General features: G+C 43.0%; 2 protein-coding genes across 2 annotated transcripts; one reads left to right on the forward strand and one right to left on the reverse strand.

Moving 5' to 3' along the window:
* Nucleotides 1-16: 16 nt before the first annotated feature.
* On the forward strand, nucleotides 17-17,305 carry LOC124115439 (cyclin-H-like). The gene is made up of 11 exons (XM_048393896.1): nucleotides 17-142; nucleotides 1,280-1,413; nucleotides 2,146-2,268; nucleotides 3,899-3,972; nucleotides 5,816-6,017; nucleotides 8,211-8,318; nucleotides 9,941-9,996; nucleotides 11,642-11,712; nucleotides 13,829-13,940; nucleotides 14,655-14,730; nucleotides 16,805-17,305. The coding sequence occupies exons 2-11, from the start codon at nucleotides 1,297-1,299 to the stop codon at nucleotides 16,838-16,840; spliced, it is 975 nt and encodes a 324-aa protein (XP_048249853.1). The 5' UTR covers nucleotides 17-142; nucleotides 1,280-1,296; the 3' UTR covers nucleotides 16,841-17,305.
* Nucleotides 17,306-19,599: 2,294 nt separating this feature from the next.
* Nucleotides 19,600-23,397, reverse strand: LOC124115444. Its single transcript, XM_046476450.2, has 4 exons — nucleotides 23,249-23,397; nucleotides 21,663-21,824; nucleotides 20,716-20,929; nucleotides 19,600-20,209 (listed from the first exon to the last, which is right to left on the reverse strand). Exons 1-4 carry the CDS (start codon nucleotides 23,295-23,297, stop codon nucleotides 19,792-19,794), a joined length of 843 nt encoding a protein of 280 aa, XP_046332406.2. The 5' UTR covers nucleotides 23,298-23,397; the 3' UTR covers nucleotides 19,600-19,791.
* Nucleotides 23,398-24,017: the final 620 nt, after the last annotated feature.

Genomic DNA, 24,017 nt, shown 5'->3' on the forward strand with positions numbered 1-24,017 from the left:
CGCCTCATTAACGCAAACTGGTCTTTTATATGAAACCCATGTAAACTTCCGGTCTCATGGTGGTTCTCCCGTCTGCTTCTTAGTTAGAAAGACAAGCATGTGTTTATGATGTGTTATGTTCGTACGAATAAGGGAAACTAACGTAAGTATTCAGCACTGTTAGTTTACTAGCATAAGAGAGATTGGACATTAAGCTTTTCATAGGCATGAAATAATGAAGCTGATATTCCATAAACAACTTTGGACCTTCTCTGTGTGTTTATTCCTCTTTCAGTGAAGTTTCTGTTACAGACAGTTGGTTGGAGACTGGTCATTTACAACAGGGAGGGGAGTTGTGAGATTGGAGATTCACGATATATGTATGCAACATAATAACTATAAGCGTAACACTTTGAAACTTAACTACTATTGCCAGATATTTTTTTTGCGTGTGGAACAATTTCACCAGTCTGTTGAAGCCCACCGTGTTCTTGCTGAAGCAAATGGATGAAAACAAATTGCAAATATTGTAATTACAACTGCAAAAAGTTATATGTATAATATCATGCAGTTTCCTTGTTCAAAGAATATATCTGTCGATATCCAGGAACAATATCCCATACATCTGAAGCTGTACAAAGAAACTTGTTCGATGTCACATGTCTATGTAACAATCTAATATTTTGAAATATGTACATACAGTGTTTCACGACTTTGTAAACAATGTTCGTCTCAACTGATCAAGTAAGCTTGATTCAGGTGTTTCATTGGTCAGCTTTGTACACATTTTGCAAATCCTGAAATCAACTGAAATCTGCATCGTAGTTTGCAAACTGGGTGTCAATTTCATTAAGCAATTTTTATTGGACTATGAATAGACTCGTTAGTCCAGCCAAAATATTTCTCTGTAATTCCAGACTAGTTCGGTATCAGCTGATAATATGTTTTGAGATGGGGAAAAACATTGTGTCAGCATTATACTTGAGCTAATTAATGTAAATAACTTTTGAGAGCCATGTGCGCTATAATCGAGTAAGCGTTATTTTGAAGGGCGCAATGTACTTAAGATTTGCATTCCATATCGTGGCATATCGATAAATAGGCCCACAGGTACCGTGTATCAAGTATCGCGATACATTGGAATATCGGTGTATTGTTTCACTCTTATTTGTAACTAAGAAATCTCCCTTGAAAAAAAAGTCAAAATGGTTATGGAAAAGTCAAAATGGCCAAGGAAAAGTCAAAATGAAAATCAATTTATAAATATTTTGTGTTAAACCCTGCTAATATTTCACTGCAGGGGAGTCAAGCAGGGAAATGTTTCACATCAGCACACAGAGAAAGTACTGGACATTCAAAGATGACCAGGAGCTTGTCTTGCTGCGGACAGAAGCAAACGAGAAATGTATCAACAGTATTGCGGGCAACATGACAGTAAGTAGGCACAGTACATTGCATCGGAGGGGGATTGCTAAATGTGTTTGCTCAACCACAGCGGCCATTGCTTTTCTCAAACCCTTGATCATGCTCACAGCAATTACAAGGGGGGGGGGGGGGGGTGTTGAGTTGTCTCCCTTTCTTCAAAAGTTACCTCCCTTTACACCAGCCGCCATCAAGCTTCTTCCAAGTGTGACACAGCCATTACTAGAAATTTGACCTCTAACCCCAAATGTAGTGACATTTATATTTTGTGTATGTGTGTGGGAATGCCATCATAATGAATTTGGAAAAGATTTTTGACTGACTTACAATTTCCTGGGTGAACTTATGTTTTTTTGGTCTAATCAGATAGGTTTAAGGTTGGAGACTAACGAAAGTTCCCCCTTATATTCTTACTATACCAATCACATGATAGTTGGGAGGGCAGTCGGATAGCCTACTGGTTAAAGCATTCGTTTTTACGCCGAAGACCCGGGTTTGATTCCCCACATGGGTACAATGTGTGGAGCCCATTCCTGGTGTCTCCCTCCATGGCATTGCTGGAATATTGCTAAAAGCAGAGTAAAACCATATTCACTCACTCACATAATAGTTGAAATGAAATAGTACTTCAAGTTGACAAGGAAAGTAATTTCTTGTTTATGTTTACGCAAGGGAGTTAACTCTGAAGACACACTGGGAATAATTATTTCCTTCTGTTCGGCACTCCTTATTTTTATGTTACAGGATGAAGAGAGGTCTCGACATTTCCTGACCGCACAGGAGGAGAGGCTGCTGTGTCGGCATTTTGAGTTTGTGATGAAGGAATTTTGTGGGAAGTTTCAACCTCCGATGCCAAAATGTGTTGTTGTAAGTCGCAGGCGTAATGCATTGGTGTTTGGAATACTTTACAGGGCTCGATGTAGCTACTAGTATACAAAACATGCATCAGTGACACCTATTATTAAAAAATGAAACCTAATATTTATGTCTACATGCACTGAGTGCATGTAAAAAAAATTCAAATTTGTGTCTGACTAACCCTGATCTCTGAACACACGCAGTACCTCCAACGTTTATTTGCCATACAACATCACTCGCCCTTATATTATTTGTGCGCTGCGATTGGCTGTGCAGAGTTACGTCCCTTTGGCATGCCAGAAACCTCAACATTTGAAATAGGGGCCTCTTATTGGAATATAATTTTGGTGAATGAGTTGAAAGATTGTAAATTTCGTGGTTTATGCTGACAGCCTGAAATGATACAAAAGAAAAGTCTGTGTGTGTATCATGGTGTATTATACACGACAGATATATATTTTGAGAATTTAATTGTCCGTAATTAAAGGTGCATATAACACACGAGTGCCTATTATACACGAATAAATAAATCTTGTGTTCATTGATCAATCGGAAGAGGGTGCCAACTAGGATTGTTCACTAGCCAATATATTACCAAATATCGCCGTGGGCGCTTATTAGAGCAGGGCGCTTATTACATCGAATACGGTTATCGAAGTTCAATCAATTTTTAAAATAATTTTTAAACCCAACAAGACAGTTGGGCAGGTGACCCATAAATGTCGCCTGTCGATTTCTAAAGCTATCTTCCCACATTCAGACATTATGAATATTATACATCACGAAAAATATGTGACAAATCACATCTTGATTCAGTTGAAAAAATGCAAACAATAAATTGAGAATCTATGAGGAGTTATGATAAAACTGAAGATGTAAGTTGACTTAAAATTATCTGCCAGACATTCGGGCAGGTGGAGGAAAACTTCATGCTGCCTGACAGAAAAGTTACCAGCCACGGGCAGGGGGGCAGGTAGTTATTTTGGACAGTGACTTCAATACATTTTGTCATTCACTAAAGTCACATTAGAAATAGCGTCGCAATGCAAAGCCTGAGCGAGACGCCCCTTGTATTACTGATTTAACTATTCTAGACTCAAGTATATCAAGGCTGTCAAGATTGGTCTTTCGTTCTGATTGCTCATTGCAGTACAGACCGCCTCCGTGGTCTAGTGGTAGAGCGTCTGCCCGGATATCGGAAGGTCTGGAGTTTGATCCTCGGCCGCATCATACCAAAAGATGTTAAAAAATGGTACTTGTGAGTCGTGACCCTGTCTGGTGCTTGGCGTTTAGGGGCTAAAACAAGGACTGGTCGGCTCGGAGTCAGTATACTGTGTCTGAGTGGGGTATTGTGTTAAACTGTGTATGGTATCTCAGTGAGCTTAGCACTATAAATCGGCATCAGTCCGGACTAGTACAATCAGCCACCCACCCACACAATCATGTGCATGCACGTTGCTTTATAAGTGCAATAATCTTGGAGGTGACGTAAAACCCAATCTCACCTCACCTCACCTCACCTCACCTCACCTCACCTCACCTCACCTCACCTCACCTCACCTCACCTCACCTCACCTCACCTCACCTCACCTCACCTTATTGGAGAACAAACACTCATTCAGTTCTGATTGCATTTCAGGGTACTGCAATAAATTTCATGAAGAGATTCTATGTGAACAACTCTGTGATGGACTACCACCCAAGAGATATCATGTAAGTACTGTACTTGTGAACCACCTTGTGTTTGTCACCTGTGTATATCTGGCTACTTAGGTGGAAGAGATTTGTGTGCCGACCTGTACTCACCAAGCACCTTGTGTTTTGTTACCTGTGTCCTGGTTGGAAGAGATGTATGTGCCGACCTGTACTCACCAAGCACCTTGTGTTTTGTTACCTGTGTCCTGGTTGGAAGAGATTTGTGTGCCGACCTGTACTCACCAAGAACCTTGTGTTTGTAATCTGTGTATATCTGGCTACTTAGGTTGAAGAGATTTGTGTGCCGACCTGTACTCACCAAGCACCTTGTGTTTGTAATCTGTGTATATCTGGCTACTTAGGTGGAAGAGATGTATGTGCCGACCTGTACTCACCAAGAACCTTGTGTTTGTCTCCTGTGTATATCTGGCTACTTAGGTGGAAGAGGTTTGTGTGCCGACCTGTACTCACCAAGCACCTTGTGTTTTGTTACCTGTGTCCTGGTTGGAAGAGATGTATGTGCCGACCTGTACTCACCAAGAACCTTGTGTTTGTAATCTGTGTATATCTGGCTACTTAGCATGCTTAGGTTGAAGAGATTTGTGTGCCGACCTGTACTCACCAAGAACCTTGTGTTTGTAATCTGTGTATATCTGGCTACTTAGGTGGAAGAGATGTATGTGCCGACCTGTACTCACCAAGCACCTTGTGTTTGTCTCCTGTGTATATCTGGCTACTTAGGTGGAAGAGATGTATGTGCCGACCTGTACTCACCAAGAACCTTGTGTTTGTCTCCTGTGTATATCTGGCTACTTAGGTGGAAGAGGTTTGTGTGCCGACCTGTACTCACCAAGCACCTTGTGTTTTGTTACCTGTGTCCTGGTTGGAAGAGATGTATGTGCCGACCTGTCCTCACCAAGAACCTTGTGTTTGTAATCTGTGTATATCTGGCTACTTAGCATGCTTAGGTTGAAGAGATTTGTGTGCCGACCTGTACTCACCAAGAACCTTGTGTTTGTAATCTGTGTATATCTGGCTACTTAGGTGGAAGAGGTTTGTGTGCCGACCTGTACTCACCAAGAACCTTGTGTTTGTCTCCTGTGTATATCTGGCTACTTAGGTGGAAGAGATTTGTGTGCCGACCTGTACTCAACAAGAACCTTGTGTTTGTAATCTGTGTATATCTGGCTACTTAGGTGGAAGAGATGTATGTGCCGACCTGTACTCACCAAGAACCTTGTGTTTGTCTCCTGTGTATATCTGGCTACTTAGGTGGAAGAGATTTGTGTGCCGACCTGTACTCACCAAGAACCTTGTGTTTGTAATCTGTGTATATCTGGCTACTTAGGTGGAAGAGATTTGTGTGCCGACCTGTACTCACCAAGAACCTTGTGTTTGTAATCTGTGTATATCTGGCTACTTAGGTGGAAGAGATTTGTGTGCCGACCTGTACTCACCAAGCACCTTGTGTTTGTAATCTGTGTATATCTGGCTACTTAGGTGGAAGAGATTTGTGTGCCGACCTGTACTCACCAAGAACCTTGTGTTTGTAATCTGTGTATATCTGGCTACTTAGGTGGAAGAGATTTGTGTGCCGACCTGTACTCACCAAGAACCTTGTGTTTGTCTCCTGTGTATATCTGGCTACTTAGGTGGAAGAGATTTGTGTGCCGACCTGTACTCACCAAGCACCTTGTGTTTTTAGTCTTACATGTGTATATCTGGCTACATAGGTGGAAGAGTTTTTTTTGTGCTGATCCAGGATCCAGACTCAATTATTTACAGACAGCTGTCAATTAGCTTTAATATTGTGGTGTTAAACAAAAAACACACAAAACTGACAATATACCTTGTGTTTCAGGCTCACGTGTGTATACCTGGCTTGTAAGGTTGAAGAGTTCTACGTGCCGATTGGTCAGTTTGTAGGCAACCTAAAGGGCAATCGGGAAAAGTTCGCTGACATCGTTCTTGGATTCGAGTTGTTGCTGATGCAGAGACTACACTATCACCTGACAATCCACAACATGTACAGACCGCTGGAGGGGTTGTTCATAGACTTGAAAGTACGGACAGTAGATCTATGTTGTTTAGTTCATAGACCTGAAGGTACAGGCAGTAGATCTATGTTGTTTAGTTCATAGACCTGAAGGTACAGACAGTAGATCTATGTTGTTTAGCTCATACACCTGAAGGTACAGGCAGTAGATCTATGGATGGTCTCTTGTATGACATATTGTTTAGTTCTTAGACCTGAAGGTACAGGCAGTAGATCTATGGATGGTGTCTTGTTTGACATATTGTTTAGTTCATACACCTGAAGGTACAGGCAGTAGATCTATGTTGTTTAGCTCATACACCTGAAGGTACAGGCAGTAGATCTATGGATGGTCTCTTGTATGACATATTGTTTAGTTCTTAGACCTGAAGGTACAGGCAGTAGATCTATGGATGGTCTCTTGTATGACATATTGTTAAGTTCATAGACCTGAAGGTACAGACAGTAGATCTATGGATGGTCTCTTGTATGACATATTGTTTAGTTCATAGACCTGAAGGTACAGACAGTAGATCTATGGATGGTCTCTTGTATGACATATTGTTTAGTTCATAGACCTGAAGGTACAGGCAGTAGATCTATGGATGGTCTCTTGTATGACATATTGTTTAGTTCATAGACCTGAAGGTACAGGCAGTAGATCTATGTTATTTAGTTCTTAGACCTGAAGGTACAGACAGTAGATCTATGGATGGTCTCTTGTATGACATGTTGTTTAGTTCATACACCTGAAGGTACAGGCAGTAGATCTATGTTATTTAGTTCTTAGACCTTAAGGTACAGACAGTAGATCTATGGATGGTCTCTTGTATGACATATTGTTAAGTTCATAGACCTGAAGATACAGACAGTAGATCTATGTTATTTAGTTCTTAGACCTGAAGGTACAGACAGTAGATCTATGGATGGTCTCTTGTATGACATATTGTTTAGTTCATAGACATGAGTGAGTGAGTTAAGATTTAACGTCACATCAGCAGTATTTCAGCCATATCGTGATCATAGACATTAGGGTATGTGCAGTAGATCTATGCATGGCCTCTTGTATGACACATTGTTTAGTTCATAGACCTGAAGGTACAGACAGTAGATCTATGTTGTTTCGTTCTTAGACCTGAAGGTACAGGCAGTAGATCTATGTTATTTAGTTCTTAGACCTGAAGGTACAGGCAGTAGATCTATGTTATTTAGTTCTTAGACCTAAAGGTACAGACAGTAGATCTATGGATGGTCTCTTGTATGACATATTGTTTGGTTCATAGACCTGAAGGTACAGACAGTAGATCTATGTTGTTTAGCTCATAGACCTGAAGGTACAGACAGTAGATCTATGGATGGTCTCTTGTATGACATATTGTTTGGTTCATAGACCTGAAGGTACAGACAGTAGATCTATGTTGTTTAGCTCATAGACCTGAAGGTACAGGCAGTAGATCTATGGATGGTCTCCTGTATGACATATTGTTGAGTTCATAGACCTGAAGGTACAGACAGTAGATCTATGGATGGTCTCTTGTATGACATATTGTTTAGTTCATAGACCTGAAGGTACAGACAGTAGATCTATGGATGGTCTCTTGTATGACATATTGTTTAGTTTATAGACCTGAAGGTACAGGCAGTAGATCTATGTTGTTTAGTTCTTAGACCTGAAGGTACAGGCCGTAGATCTATGGATGGTCTCTTGTATGACATATTGTTTAGTTCATAGACCTGAAGATACAGACAGTAGAGCTATGTTGTTTAGTTCTTAGACCTGAAGGTACAGACAGTAGATCTATGGACGGCCTCTTGTATGACATATTTTTTAGTTCATAGACCTGAAGGAACAGACTGTAGATCTATGTTGTTTAGTTCTTAGACCTGAAGGTACAGGCAGTAGATCTAAGGCTGGACACCCTTGTACATAACAACCTCACAACTATCGCAAGTCTATCTTAGGGTTTGTTGAGTTTGCTATTTTTGGTATTGGTACTCTGAAAGTGCTCCCTCTCTTTCTGCTTTTAAATCTGGATTGAAAACTTACCTCTTTCAAAGCTACTGACCTTCTGACTCATCATGTATTCCCTTAGATCATGTCCTCTGTGATGTAGAATATAGCACTATATATATGGTTGTATTATTATTGTTATAATGGGCAGCATGAGGATTATTTCACGATGGTTCAGCCCCACAATTGATGCTACCACATCTATTTCAGACTCGATATCCCCAGATGGGTGACCCTGAGAAGTTACGACGCTATGCAGAGGACTTTATTGACAAGAGTCTGGGCACTGATGTTTCCCTGTTGTTTGCACCGTCGCAGGTGAGACCACGCTGGCTTGTTGTTTGCACCGTCGCAGGTGAGACCCTGCTGGCTTGTTGTTTGCACCGTCGCAGGTGAGACCACGCTGGCTTGTTGTTTGCACCGTCGCAGGTGGGACCATGCTGGCTTGTTGTTTGCACCATCACAGGTGAGACCCTGCTGGCTTGTTGTTTGCACCGTCACAGGTGAGACCATGCTGGCTTGTTGTTTGCACCATCGCACGTGAGACCATGCTGGCTTGTTGTTTGCACCGTCACAGGTGAGACCATGCTGGCTTATTGTTTGCACCATCGCAGGTGAGACCATGCGGGCTTGTTGTTTGCACCGTCGCAGGTGAGACCACGCTGGCTTGTTGTTTGCACCATCACAGGTGAGACCCTGCTGGCTTGTTGTTTGCACCGTCGCAGGTGAGACCATGCTGGCTTGTTTTGTTTGCACTGTCGCAGGTGAGACCATGCTGGCTTGTTGTTTGCACCGTCGCAGGTGAGACCCTGCTGGATTGTTGTTTGCACCGTCGCAGGTGAGGCCATGTTGGCTTGTTGTTTGCACCTTCCCAGGTGAGACCATGCTGGCTTGTTGTTTGCACCATCACAGGTGAGGCCATGTTGGCTTGTTGTTTGCACCATCACAGGTGAGACCATGCTGGATTGTTGTTTGCACCGTCGCAGGTGAGACCATGCTGGCTTGTTGTTTGCACCTTCCCAGGTGAGACCCTGCTGGATTGTTGTTTGCACCGTCGCAGGTGAGACCATGTTGGCTTGTTGTTTGCACCTTCGCAGGTGAGACCATGCTTGCTTGTTGTTTGCACCATCGCAGGTGAGACCATGCTGGCTTGTTGTTTGCACCATCGCAGGTGAGACCATGCTGGCTTGTTGTTTGCACCGCCACATGTGAGACCATGCTGGCTTGTTGTTTGCACCGTCGCAGGTGAGACCATGTTGGCTTGTTGTTTGCACCACCGCAGGTGAGACCATGCTGGCTTGTTGTTTGCACCGTCGCAGGTGAGACCATGCTGGCTTGTTTGCACCGTTGCAGGTGAGACCATGCTGGCGTGTTGTTTGCACCGTCGCAGGTGAGACCATGCTGGCTTGTTGTTTGCACCGTCGCAGGTGAGACCATGCTGGCTTGTTGTTTGCACTGTCGCAGGTGAGACCATGCTGGCTTGTTGTTTGCACCATCGCAGGTGAGACCATGCTGGCTTGTTGTTTGCACTGTCACTGTTCAGTGGTAATTTAACATTGCATTTTCCTAAATTCGAAAGAATTTTAACATTGCAATAATATAAAACTAAGACTTAATGCCTCTTGCACTTTATTGGCCCTGTCTGCAGTGGTAACAAGTTACCTCCACAAAGCCATAACATCAGTTGTCATGGTTATAACTATGTCAACAATAATTGGGAACTTAAAATTCAGTTTGGGAATTTTTACTGACATTTGCTGCTGACTTGGGGATGAATATCAGCCTCTTAGCAGGAAGAGATAAACCCCTGATTTTAATTTGTAACTGAGCGCTTTTTGTGAAATTATATACAGATTTTGACCAATCAGAATCAAGCATTCTTCAGAGTCATGGTAGAATTTATTTTGAAACCTGGAACTGAAGACACTGCTTTGTTGTAGGTGGCTCTGGCTGCACTACTCAGTAGCGCATCAAGGGAACAGATCATCATGGACAGGTGAGGCTCACATAGGGCCAGGGAAGAAAAGTAGATGCTTAAATGTACAGAAACCTTATGCACCAGACTCAGACCTCGGACCTCAGACTCATGAGTCTAACCCATTAGACCCATCTGACCCCAGACTCATGAATTGACCTCAAACTCTGACATTAGACCCATTTACCCATTTGACCTCAGATTCTTGAGTCTGAGCCATTAGACCCACTAGACCTAAGACTGATTAGACCCCCAGACACCTGAGTAGACCTCAGACTCAGACCTTTAGACCCATTAGACTCCAGATTCATTAGTCACTAGACTCATGAGTAGACCTTAGACTCATACATTAGACCCATTAGACATCAGACCCATTAGACTCCAGACTCATGAGTTGACTCGGGGCGGTCGGGTAGCCTAATGCTTAAAGCGTTAGATCGTAACGCCGAAGACCCGGGTTCGATTCCCGACATGGGTACAATATGTGAAGCCCATTTCTGGTGTCCCCCGCCGTGATATTGCTGGAATATTGCTAAAAGCGACGTAAAACCATTCTCACTCACTCACTCATGAGTTGACTCATTACACCTGAGATGCATTACAACCCACTTTCATTAGAACCCAGACCCAATAGATCCTACAATCATTAAACCTCAGACCCATAACATTCCAGACTCGTAAAACTCCAGATACTTGTGAATAGGTCTTCAGCAACCCATACTCACTGAAAAAGGCAACTATGCTTGTCGTAAGAGGCGACTAACAGGGTTGCTTGGTCAGGCTCGCTGACTTGGTTGATGCATGTCATGGTTTCCCAATTGCGTGGATCGATGCTCATGATGTCAATCACTTGATTGTCTGGTCCAGACTTGATTATTTACAGACCGCCGTCATAAACCTGGAATATTGCTGAGTGCGGCATTAAACAACAAACAAACAAACAAACAAACAAATAACACAGACATAAAACCCCAGGCCTGTTCAGTTTAAATGTTAGAAAATGTTTTGGGTCAGAATGGGTTTTTCAGGATCTCATGATGGTCAAAAGAGCTGTCTGTTGACGTTTTTTTATTGTATATTTGACAAAAAAACAGACTGTCATCAAAAGTTTTAATATATTTCACTGGTGTGAAATTCAGGTTTGGGGATTAGTAAACTTATCAGACAAAATGATTTTGCTTTGAATGTTTGGGCGGTGAAGCAGTGCTGGTTAAATTGTTTTCTCATCAAACTGAAGGCTCAGATTCAATTCCCAACATGGGTACAATGCATGAAGCCCATTACTGGTGGCCCCGCCATGATATTGCTGGAATATTTCTGAAAGCTTCCAAAGTATAACACTCATTTATTCAGTTTGAAGGTTTGAATGGGACCCTAATCAATTATTGCACAGTCATCTAAGGTGCCACAAGCCCCTGTGCAGAGTTGCATCCTTTAGTTCTGCCAGAATCCTGGGTTCAAATCCGAGGTTCACCCTGATTATGTTTCTAAATTTGCAACACTGTATCTGTGCCCCAGGGTTTCACTAGAATGGTAAACATCCTAAAAGACCTGCATCACTTCAGGCCAACCTCCAAAATGAAGCTGACATGCTGTGATATTACCGAAAGACTGTTCAAAGTGGTGAATTCGTCACTCACTATCGCCTTCTTCCTATTCATTTCAGCTATGTGACCGAGGTCCTGCTAGCCGGGGCCTCTCAGGAGGAACTAAGAAAGACCATCACCCTTATCAAGAGTAAGTTGTTGCCCTACTTCACACACAGAGATACCATAGGGACTCAGGAAGACTATCACCCTTATCAAGAGTAAGTTGTGGCCCTAGTTCACGCACGGAGGTACCATAGGAACTCAGGAAGACCATCACCCTTATCAAGAGTAAGTTGTGGCCCTAGTTCACGCACGGAGATACCATAGGGACTCAGGAAGACCATCACCCTTATCAAGAGTAAGTTGTAGCCCTAGTTCACACACGGAGGTACCATAGGGACTCGGGAAGACCATCACCCTCATCAAGAGTAAGTTGTTGCCCTACATCACACATAGAGGTACCATAGGGACTCAGGAAGACCATCACCCTTATCAAGAGTAAGTTGTTGTCCTAGTTCACACACAGAGATACCATAGGGACTCAGGAAGACCGTCACACTTATCAAGAGTAAGTTGTTGCCCTAGTTCACACACAGAGCTACCATAGGGACTCAGGAAGACCATCACCCATATCAAGAGTAAAATTGTTGCCCTAGTTCACACACAGAGCTACCATAGGGACTCAGGAAGACCATCACCCTTATCAAGAGTAAGTTGTTGCCCTAGTTCACACACAGAGATACCATAGGGACTCAGGAAGACCGTCACACTTATCAAGAGTAAGTTGTTGCCCTAGTTCACACACAGAGATACCATAGGGACTCAGGAAGACCATCACCCATATCAAGAGTAAGTTGTTGCCCTAGTTCACACACAGAGCTACCATAGGGACTCAGGAAGACCATCACCCATATCAAGAGTAAAATTGTTGCCCTAGTTCACACACAGAGCTACCATAGGGACTCAGGAAGACCATCACCCTTATCAAGAGTAAGTTGTTGCCCTAGTTCACACACAGAGATACCATAGGGACTCAGGAAGACCGTCACACTTATCAAGAGTAAGTTGTTGCCCTAGTTCACACACAGAGATACCATAGGGACTCAGGAAGACCATCACCCATATCAAGAGTAAGTTGTTGCCCTAGTTCACACACAGAGATACCATAGGGGCTCAGGAAGACCATCACCCATATCAAGAGTAAGTTGTTGCCCTACATCACACATAGAGGTACCATAGGGACTCAGGAAGACCATCACCCTTATCAAGAGTAAGTTGTGGCCCTCGTTCACATACAGAGATACCATAGGGACTCAGGAAGATCATCACCCTTATCAAGAGTAAGTTTTTGCCCTAGTTCACACACAGAGCTACCATAGGGACTCAGGAAGACCATCACCCATATCAAGAGTAAAATTGTTGCCCTAGTTCACACACAGAGCTACCATAGGGACTCAGGAAGACCATCACCCTTATCAAGAGTAAGTTGTTGCCCTAGTTCACACACAGAGATACCATAGGGACTCAGGAAGACCATCACCCTTATCAAGAGTAAGTTGTTGCCCTAGTTCACACACAGAGATACCATAGGGACTCAGGAAGACCATCACCCTTATCAAGAGTAAGTTGTTGCCCTACATCACACATAGAGGTACCATAGGGACTCAGGAAGACCATCACCCTTATCAAGAGTAAGTTGTAGCCCTAGTTCACACACAGAGGTACCATAGGGGCTCAGGAAGACTGTAACCCTTATCAAGAGTAAGTTGTTGCCCTAGTTCACACACAGAGCTACTGTAGGGACTCAGGAAGACCATCACCCTTATCAAGAGTAAGTCGTTGCCCTAGTTCACGCACAGAGATACCATAGGGACTCGGGAAGACCATCACCCTTATCAAGAGTATGCCCTAGTCAGTATACTGTCTCCGAGCCGACCAGTCCTTGTTTTAGCCCCTTAATGCCGACCGCAGACAGGGTAGCAACAAGTACCATCTTTTAACGTCTTTGGGTATGATGCGGCTGGGGATCGAACCCTGGACCTTCCGCTCTCCCGGCAGACGCTCTACCACTAGACCACGGAGGCGGTCAGTTCACACTCAGAGGTATCATTGTTGATAGTCTGTCATTGTACCCTGACAGCATGGATCGTTGCTCACAATATCAATCAACTTGAGGATGTGGGTCAGACTTGAAAGTTTACAGGCCAGCATCACACACCTGTAATATTGCTGTGTGTAGTTTCATTCCACCTGCCATGTTTCAGAGATCAAGATGATGGTGAAGAACCAGGACACGCTGCAGCGCGACGTTGTGCAGCTCATCCAGCGCAAACTGGAGAAGTGCCGCAACCAGGAGAACAACCCCGAGAGTGAAGTGTAAGTTGTCTCCCCTTGACTCTTCTCGGTTTTAAGTTTGAAGTCCAGAAAAATACATTTTTTGCCTTTTAGTTTATCAGTAACTGTTATTATTCATTACCTGTGCGGTCAAACATCAGGGTTCATAAAAATCATATGTGCCCTAGGGTCATATCATGTGACGAGACAACAGTGTATTGTTTCCGTCATCCGGATGGCATTGTTGACATCATTCGAATCTTATTGAGGCGTGAGGTCGGAATGACGTCACACTAGAAACAATGTTATAGCTGAAAATTGTTGACGTCATTCGACAAATTGTGGTTCCGCTGCTGATCCAACTTGCTGTCATTACAGGTAAACACTAAAATTTGTCTCTGTGTGTAGACATTGTTGACATTTAGAGTTGAGGGGACACGGATGGCCCAGTCGTCTAAGGTGCCTCGATTAGCTATGCAGAGTTGCGTCCCTTGGGTACGACAGAAACCTATGATTGTGGGTTCCAATCCTGGTTCGCCCCCATTATGTTTCTAGGTTTGTCAGCACCATAGCCGTGCACCTGCATCACTTCGGGCTTTCCTTCCACATTCATGCCATGATATAACTGGAATGATGTTAAAGTTGATGCAGGCAGGTAATTTGGGTAAATGGAAATCTGAGGCAGGGCCTCAAAGAGCAAACTTATAGACATGTGTCGGAATTCAATCCTTTTGCAACTGATTTTGTGTGTTTTAGGTACAAACGTAAGATGGAGGAGATGTTTGAAGATGAGGACGAAATGCGATCACAGAAGAGGGCACGGATAGATGAGGTACGACTCTATCAGAGATTTACCAGGGTAACAGGTTAGCTCAGCTGGTCCAAGTGTACATAAACTAGCCACCTCATTGTCAGTGATTCACGATCTTGTACATACACTAGGTTCCTCTACACCAATGAAGAGGTAGTGAGGTAGCCTGGAGGTTAAATCATCTGCTCATCACATCGAAGGCCTGGGTTCGATTCTTCACATGGGTACAGTGGTATCCCCCATAAAACCATACTCTCACTCACTCACTCACCCGACCACACACCCACCCGACCACACACCCACCCACACACCCACCCACTCACTCACTCAAACAGCTATTAAGAGACCTTGTGATGACCCGAGGTAGAATAGGCCTTCAAAGCAGCCCATGCTTGCTTTAAAAGGCGACTATGCTTGTCATAAGAGGCGACTAACAGGATCGGGTGGTCGGGCTTGCTGACTTGGTTGATGCATGTTATTGTATCCCCATTGCGTGGACACAAATTTCGACCCATGAAGATCCAGGGTAGAATAGGTCTTTAGCAACCCATGCTTGCTGTAAAAGGCGACTATGCTTGTTGTAAGAGGCGACTGACAGGATCGGGTGGTTAGGCTCGCTGACTTGGTTGATGCATGTCATCGATCCCAATTGTGTGGATCGATGCTCATGATATCAATCACTGGAATATCTGGTCCAGACTCGATTATTTACAGACCGTCATCATATAGCTGGAATATTGCTGAGTGCGGAGTTAAGCAACAAAACAACCAACCAACCAGACACAAATTTCAATTTTTACAACATGCACTCTTTGCACTCAATATTAGGTTGCACTTTTCAATAATACGTTGCACTGATGCATGTTTTATGTAGCTAAATCGAACCCTGTTAAGGTTCTGTGAATATCAAATATTATAGAATTAGGTCGTTGTGTATACATAAAGTACCTACAAATTCCCACCATATGTTGGGATTCTGGGATAGGTTTTGTCCCCAGCAATACATGCTTATCATAAGAGTTGACAAATTGGCTCAGGGTCATTGTACCCCGGCGTGGGATGTTGTACATTTATATGAATCACTGGATTGTCTGGTTTGTGTACATGCTGCAACCATACAGCAGGTATATTATAAGTCAGCATTAGGACTAGTAGAAAATTGTCCTTTTTAGGGGTTTTGCTATATGTTATCATTATAAGGATTAGTTGGCTGAAACTGTTAGTATCTATCGCTGAAAATGTTGCATTAAACTGAACAAATGAAGTCTAAATATCACAAGAGATTAATCCGTTATCTAAGGCTACAGTATCTGTGGTGAACCACATTCCCGAAGCAAGGGAGGTAACTGACTGTAAAAGTCTAGTTTCCACCTTCCAAACCAGACTGGAATTATGGAGTTCTATTTAGGCTGGACCAATGGTCTGTGCATAGTCCAATCAAAATCGTGTAACACATCCGGTTCTTAAACTGCCATGCAGATTTTGGGGGATTGCAAGATTTACAAAGCATGTGTACCGTCACCTTAGCATTATCAGATATTTTCCAAATACTTTCATGTTTTTAATCAAGGTGCTCCATGTTTTGATACACTTTGTGAAGTGAGACCTATTTTATTACAATAAAGATCTTGATTATTGATCAGATAGCCTTTCCTGGGGTCGCCATTTTGTTTGAAGCAAATGCAGTGATATGAGAGGTGGAAACTGATTGGTCAATAGGAGGGACATAGAAGGGACATAACTCATAACAGCCACTGGTGGCATTACGATCGAGCCCAGAAATTCCAGACTAGTTGGGCAAGGGTGGAAACTGGACTTTAATAGTCAGTTAACTCCCTTGCCTCGGGAAACTGCAGGTGGACAGGCTCGATGACATGGTTGGTGGCATGTCAGATTTGATTATTTGAGGAACACGGTCATGTAACTGGAAAATTGTTGAGTGTGAAGTTAAACAAAATGCAAACAAAAAGTAATGGATTGATCCTTTTTGCCAAAAAATATGTCTGTAATGTGAAGTCTTTGATGTTAAATTAAACAGGAAAAGTGCAATGAATGGTCCAGTGAAGATGGAAAATATGTGTTTGTATCATTTCAGGAAACAAGAGTTGCTGATAGTGAATTGCTGGTTTAGCAGCAACATCGTCAACACCTGAATCATTCATGGGGATTCATTGAATCATGACTTGTATATTATCCTATCATATCCTTCATGGAATCCAGCTATATGATTAGCTAATGACCGTCATGTGACTCAAGTCGGCTGGCTGCTCTGTACTGAGGTCATGACACCATAGTTTGATGATATAAATCATCCTGGGGGAGCCTGTTTACATGTAAAGTGATCATCCCTTGGCTGTCACAAGAATCTTCAATAACAAGATGTTCTGGATTTTCCTGAAAGTTTTTGTACACTATTTGACCTTGGTCCATTTGACCTTGGTCCATCAAGCTCGTAAAATCCACACAATTACGGGGGCACAGGTGGCCCAGTCGTCTAAGGTGTCGCGATTCGCTGTGCAGAGTTGCGTCCCTTGGGCACGCCAGAAACCTATGATTGTGGGTTCGAATCCCGGTTCGCCCAGATTATGTTTCTAGGTTTGTCAGCATCATACCCGTGCTCATGGGTTTCACCAAAGTGGTAAACGTCTGAGACCTGCATCACTTTGGGCTTTCCTCCCACATTTAGCTGACACGCCACGATATAACTGGAATAATGTTAAAAGCGGCGTTAAACCTAACTCACTCACTCACTCACTCACTCCACACAATTACGCCATTGACACCTGTACCTTATATTACAAGCAGGAGGTTTCGAGTTGTGAGACATCTTCACTCTGACCATATTGGCTGTGACCAAGGCTAATACATTGGTCACTGGTTTGTGAGAGAAACTTGAGTGCAGGGTTAAACAACAAACAAACAAATAAAACATACAGACAGAAACGGATCATCCTACTCCAATGGCGCATCATGTATCTAGCTTGACAAATGTGCCTAACACCCATGTTTTTGTCATGACTCAATTGTCAATTCTGGTGCTGAAATCTCAATATGGTTGTATATCATTGACTAATTGTTTTGTTTGATGTCCAGAAACACTTAAGAAATGTTTTGTGGTCTACTTGTGATGAATAAATGAAGTGAATGTACATTTTGTCCTGTAGTTTCTACGTACATTGTAGCCATCAGTAATGATCAGTTGTAGGTAAGTTGGCGTTAGAAATTGGCACTAGTCCAAGTCCTTGCCAAACTGCCCAATAGTTAAGGTATCCTAAGTACGAGTATGAGTTTTACCCTTTTTAAGGGTTTTGCTGCATTATGAGAACTAGTGGCCTAAAACTGTTAGTTTCTATCTAAGTAGTACCTATTTGTTTTAGGTTAATAGTCTCAACTGATTGTAAGTATATATTTGTTGAAGGTAAATAGTACATTTCTGTTGTAGGTAATAATACCAGTCAGTTGTAGGTAAATAGTACTTCCGTATATAGCCCATCGGAAAAGAGGTGAGGTGAAATTGGTTTAACGTCGTGTCCAAAATTATTGCACTTATATAGCGACGTGCATGCACATGTATGTGTGTGACTCCGTGCTGACCTGTCCTTGTTTTAGCCCCTAAACTGAGCGCCAGACAGGGTAACAACAAGTAGCATCTTTTAACGTCTTGGTATGACGCGGCCAGGGATGGAACCCCAGACCTTTCGCTCTCCGTGCGGACGCTCTACCTCTAGACCACAGAGGCAGTCTCCATCGGAAGAGAAAAGCAATCCAGGATAAAGACGGTTTTGTCATTCTCCACGCGATCAAGACAGCTGCCCTTCAGACGACTATTTGATACCATAAATTCTAGCAGCAGTCATGTAAGGGAACGTTGCTGAATAAGCTTAAAATAGTCTGTAGGTGAGCCACAGGACCTATACTCGATAGCCTTTGATTTCCAACTGGTTTGAAACCCCAGAAACTGTCAAGCTTTTTATAAACTGCTGTTCCCTAATCAGTGCATCTTCCCAAGGCAAGGGCTTCAACTGACTACGAAAGTCCAGGTTCCGAGGCAAGGACGTTAACTGACTATAGAATTCCAGTTTCCACCCTTGCCGAAGGCTGGAATTCCGGAGATACATTTTGGCTGGACTAACGAGTCTATGCATAGTCCAATCAAAATCGCAAAACGATCTCGACACCAAGTTCGTAAACAACATGGATTTCAACTGCATATTTCGGTCGACTGAAGAATTTGCCAAGCATGTGTACCGCCAACTGGACGTCTTCATATATTTTGCAAATCTCATGTGATCTGATGCACTTCGCGAGGTAAGGCCCGGTTTTTTTTACAATATAGAACTTGATTATCGATCAGATTGTTTTTGACTGGGCGCCGCCATTTTGTTTGAAGCAGTTGCAAGTGATATGGTAGGTAGAATATGATTGGTCAATAGGAGGCACATCGAAGGGACCTAACTCGTAATAGCCGCTGATGGAGCCACGATCGAGCCTGGAAATTCCAGCCTAGTTCGGCAAGGGTGGAAATTGGACTATTATGGTCAGTAAACGCCCTTGCCACGGGAAGATGAAATCAGTGATGAACAGTATGTATTTGGTTTGTCCAAGACCCAGAGCGGAGGTCTACCATCTACAGTGGGGAGTGAGGTCGCTGCTGCCCTGTAGTAGAGACAGTTAGGTAATACTATCAGGGTCACTTTATATAGTATGGGGTAGTAGCTTAGTCTTGTGGTTAAAGCATTCGCTCGTCACTCCAAAGGCCAAGATCCATTTCCCACTTGGGCACAATATGTATGTCATTTCTGCAGTCTCCCGATGTTATATTGCTAGAATATTGTTACAAACATCGTAAGACATACTCACCCCTTGAAGGAACAGTGTGGAACCCTTGAAGACATTTATGTAAAACATTTATATATAATTTCCAAGGACAACTACATCAAAGGCCGAGATCCATTCCACAATATGTAAATGTCATTTTCATTAAATTCAAGGACGCCAACATCCATATATAAACTCATTGTTATGTGAAAGTGTTAATCAGTGCCTTCAACAGTGTTCATGGTTCTCGAGGCATCATTTGATCTACACACGTTTGTACAGGTAAAGAGGCTGGTTCTTCCCTTCAGACAGTGTGTAATAGCCATCTCCATTGGGAGTCCAGGCAACAGATTCTCCACGTGGCTCAGGATGGTAGGGTAATTTTGCAGGTGCGTTCTTTACAGCAGACACATAATCGCCGTCAGGCACCGCCCAATAGTACACTGCATCACGGGCCTTGATCAACATCTCTTTGCCGTCGGGGGAGATGTCACAGCCGTTGGGGTCGTTGTGGGTGGAGGTGATGGGGACGCGCTCGGAGGGACCTGCATCCACGGTGGTACCCCCCCAGCCGAAGGATGGAAGTTTGGCAATGAGGCCACGTCCTCCATGGACCTTGGACACCACGTAGGTGTTTCCGGCTGGGTCAACCATCACACACTCGCAGTCCTGCTCTGCCCATCTGTAATATATAATCGATGGGTAACGCATTTTTAACATAAATAAAAGCGAGAAAAACATTTCCATAGTCGCAAGAAATGTTGCACCAAAAACATACATGTCATTGTATTCCAATTTCGTGGATCGATGCTCATGATGTCAATCACTGGATTGTCTGGTCCAGACTCGATTATTTACAGACCGCCGTCATATAGCTGGAATATTGCTGAGTGCGGCAATTCTCGCACAACCTTAACTTTCCAGATCTTAGGAAAATGTGAGTCAGAAAAAAAACTCAGCATCCAGAGGGTTAAACAACAAACAAACAAAGATATACTTATCACCTGAGTCGGGGCGGTCGGGTAGCCTAGTGGTTAAAGCGTTCGCTCGTCACGCCGAAAACCCGGGTTCGATTCGCGACATGGGTACAATGTGTGAAGCCCATTTCTGGTGTCCCCCGCCATGATATTGCTGGAATATTGCTAAAAGCGGCGTAAAATCAAACTCACTCACTCACTCACTAATCACCTGAAGTGCAACTGGTCCAGGACATTGAGCGTCTGGTCCTTGATGACAGCCGGTTCCTTCACCCTGTAGATAATGTCCTTGGCGCCGTCGCCCGCGTGGTCCCCCGTCTCTGCGATGTAGATGCACGACCCCGCCCCAGGACACGGGCCCACCGCCAGGTCCTCCCAGTCGTAGTTGGCAATGTGAGCGATCTTCATTGTGGCCAGAAGCTTGCCTAGATTGAGAGGACACGTAGGGTTATAGTACAACGAGAGAGAGTGAGTGAGTGAGTTAGGTTTAACGCCGCTTTTAACAGTATTCCAGTTATATCGCGGCGTGTCAGCTTAATGTAGGAGGAAAGCCCGAAGTGATGCAGGTCTCAGACGTTTACCCCTTCGGTGAAACCCACGAGCACGGGTATAGTGCTGACAAACCTAGAAACATAATCGGGGCGAACCGGGATTCGAACCCACAATCATAGGTTTCTGGCGTGTCCAAGGGACGCAACTCTGCATAGCGAATCGCGGCGCCTTAGACGACTCGGCCACCTCAGCGAGAGAGAGAGAGAGAGAGAGAGAGAGAGAGAGAGAGAGAGAGAGAGAGAGATGGGAGATCGTTACTCCCATTCTTTCAAAAAGGCTTACAATAGTTAGTCGTTGTGCTGAGGTGATTGTTACTCCCTTTCTTTAAAATAGTCTGACAATTGTCACAGTGCTAAGGTGATCGTTACTCTCATTCTTTAACATAGGCTTACGCTAGTCGTTGGGCTAAGGTAATCATTTAACGATGTTACACCCATTCTTTAAAATAGGCTTACGAGAGACAGAGAGGTATTTGTGTCATTCACATACTACTTGCAAATGCAAATATTCAAATATGATATTGATCAAAACAATTAAATAATTATCATCTAAATTGACAAAAAACAATCTTCGGAGACAGAATAGAAGCGTTCAGCAAATACATACCTGAGTCAGCAGCTATTGCGAATATCCTACTGCTGTCCCCTTTGTCGTTCTGGGTGTACAGAACACCAGCGTGTTCCCTGCTGGCGGCGAGTCCAGACGCCTCGTCAACTTCATGGCTCCCAACTATTCCCATCTGTTGAGCAGAGCTAAATTGGGGAGTAACTGGAAAATAGGAAGAATAAAAGTATGTAACTCACTTTCACTTTCTTGCCGTGACAAATTGTATATTAGTTGATATGATGGACCGAGTGGTCAGGCTTGGTGATTGGTTGATTCATCGTCATTGTACCGAGACCGAGCTCATAATATCAATCACTGGATTGTCTGATCCAGACTCTGTTACTACGGGCCACCGTATTATACCTAGAATATCGCTGAGGGTGGGGTTAAAAAACAAACAACCAAAAGCTGTCAACGTGGTTGTTTGTTTGTTGTGGGAAAGCTCTTCCAGCTGTAAAAGGGCGTCCTGCAAAATGACCAAGCACGGGCCAGACAAACCAGTGATTGATATTATGAGTTACCTCCCGCGCCGTCGGGTGCGCTGACACCCAGTCAATCAAGACACCCAGACATGCCACCTGGTCCTTTAGGTCTGGAGGAAGAAATCACTAACTGAAATACATTTTTTGTTGACGATTAGCTTTTACCAATAATATGTTAGCGTTAGAGTATTTAATTTCTTGATCATTAGTAGAATCTTTGAGTTTTCTTACAACCGCATTAGTCCTTTTCGTTTATTTAAGGTTTTCATTTAATTTATTTGTGTATACATTATGTATTTCTTAATAGAATGTTAATTAATAAAGTTTGTTCGAGAAATAAATTCATATAGCATTTTTTAAAACTATTGCTACAACCTGTCACCCCTACAATTGGAGATGTTATGTTCGATTTCCTAGAAATGACTTGTCTCGCTGATTTCCAAGACATTACTTGATGAGTATAAGCAGTGCACAACGGGTTGCAATGAAATTAAAACACATATCTTTGGACTCAGTTTGGAGTGCTATTATTTTGTCAACTTCTTTTTGAAAACCAATGTGTTTTGAACTAGGGAAAACTGTGTATTTCAACTTTGAACTTCAGTAATAATAATGGTTACAGTTATAACTACCTGTGACCCCTTTTCAGACTTTTCTGACATAGGGGAGTTTGTACCCAATACAATGACGCATTGCAAGAGGACATCGTTTTCAGAGAGCCCTTGTCGTCATTGACATATTACAGTAAAGTAGGTTTATAACGAACGCGCTTATACGGAACTGACGGATATAACGAACTCATTTTTGTCCCGACTATTTGCCATAGTTATGCTGTATATATGCTTATAACGAACTACGGTTATAACAAACTAAAGTTAGAGGTCCCGTTGAGTTCGTTTTAACCGTAGTTTACTGTATTTCTAAAAAAGCTCGGTTCCAAATTAACATAAGAGTTCTTTTCTCTACAGTGGGGGTACATCAAATTTCAAAACACAGTAGGTTTATATCCTAATTAAATATGTTTCAGTGCACTTTTCTGTTGTTGAGCGGCTGTGGCGGACATCAGTAACTAGCTCTGAAAAATATGAAAGACTGACGACCTACCTGCTCTTGAAATGTGAACACATACTAGCAATACACAAATAGCATACATCTTTAGCGTTGAGACACCGACTGCCACGTAACTCTGACCGTGATGTGATCCTTTATATATATGCCCCTTATCGGGGACAATGTCACCCTTCACTGACAATAGATAAGTGTTCCACATACAGCTGAGCGGCCATCACCTTTGGCTTGGAGGCACCGTTGTTAACGCTGCCAGATTACAGGTAATCAATGTGGGTCAGATCTAAATGGAGGGCCACTTGAATAAACGTGACTTCTTTCAGCAATCCCTAGAACGTATATTTGTCGCATAGAGTAAATAACGTCAAAACCCTTTCCATATCCAATAGAAATCTCTGCAGTAAGCAGAGTTGATTGTACTATTTCGACTATAGCACGAACCTGTGTTTCGACAATAGCATGAGTGAGTGAGTGAGTGAGTTAATATTTAACGTCACATCGGCAGTATTTCAGCCATATCGTGACGAGAACTACATTAATAAGACATATATGGAGACGAAATAAAAACATGTCAACGATGCACAGTACAATAACTAGTATATCACAGTTTTGAATTAAAACTAGTTGAGAATATTAAAAGGCAGTAAGTATTAGAGAACAGCACAATATAAAAATGGGCTAGAGATCGTCAGTCACTGAAGGGTGTTTCGAGTATAGCATGAACCTGTGTTTATGAATCCTTATCAAATAGTAATGATACCAGGTGTTCGCGAAAAGATGAGCATGTCCTGCCCCACCGGTGGCA

This window comes from Haliotis rufescens, unplaced genomic scaffold, assembly GCF_023055435.1.
Source record: "Haliotis rufescens isolate VD_foot unplaced genomic scaffold, xgHalRufe1.0.p SCAF_120, whole genome shotgun sequence".
Lineage (NCBI taxonomy): Eukaryota > Metazoa > Mollusca > Gastropoda > Lepetellida > Haliotidae > Haliotis > Haliotis rufescens.

Bases quoted from the DNA above. Each gene is read 5' to 3' on its own strand.
- LOC124115444 (XM_046476450.2), bottom strand. From the start codon at position 23,297: ATGTATGCTATTTGTGTATTGCTAGTATGTGTTCACATTTCAAGAGCA. The intron at 21,825-23,248 runs GTAGGTCGTCAG...CCTATTTTCCAG, and splicing joins TGTTCACATTTCAAGAGCAG to TTACTCCCCAATTTAGCTCT. The intron at 20,930-21,662 runs GTATGTATTTGC...CTCTCAATCTAG, and splicing joins CGCAATAGCTGCTGACTCAG to GCAAGCTTCTGGCCACAATG.
- LOC124115439 (XM_048393896.1), top strand. From the start codon at position 1,297: ATGTTTCACATCAGCACACAGAGAAAGTACTGGACATTCAAAGATGAC. The intron at 2,269-3,898 runs GTAAGTCGCAGG...ATTGCATTTCAG, and splicing joins CGATGCCAAAATGTGTTGTT to GGTACTGCAATAAATTTCAT. The intron at 8,319-9,940 runs GTGAGACCACGC...GCTTTGTTGTAG, and splicing joins TGTTGTTTGCACCGTCGCAG to GTGGCTCTGGCTGCACTACT.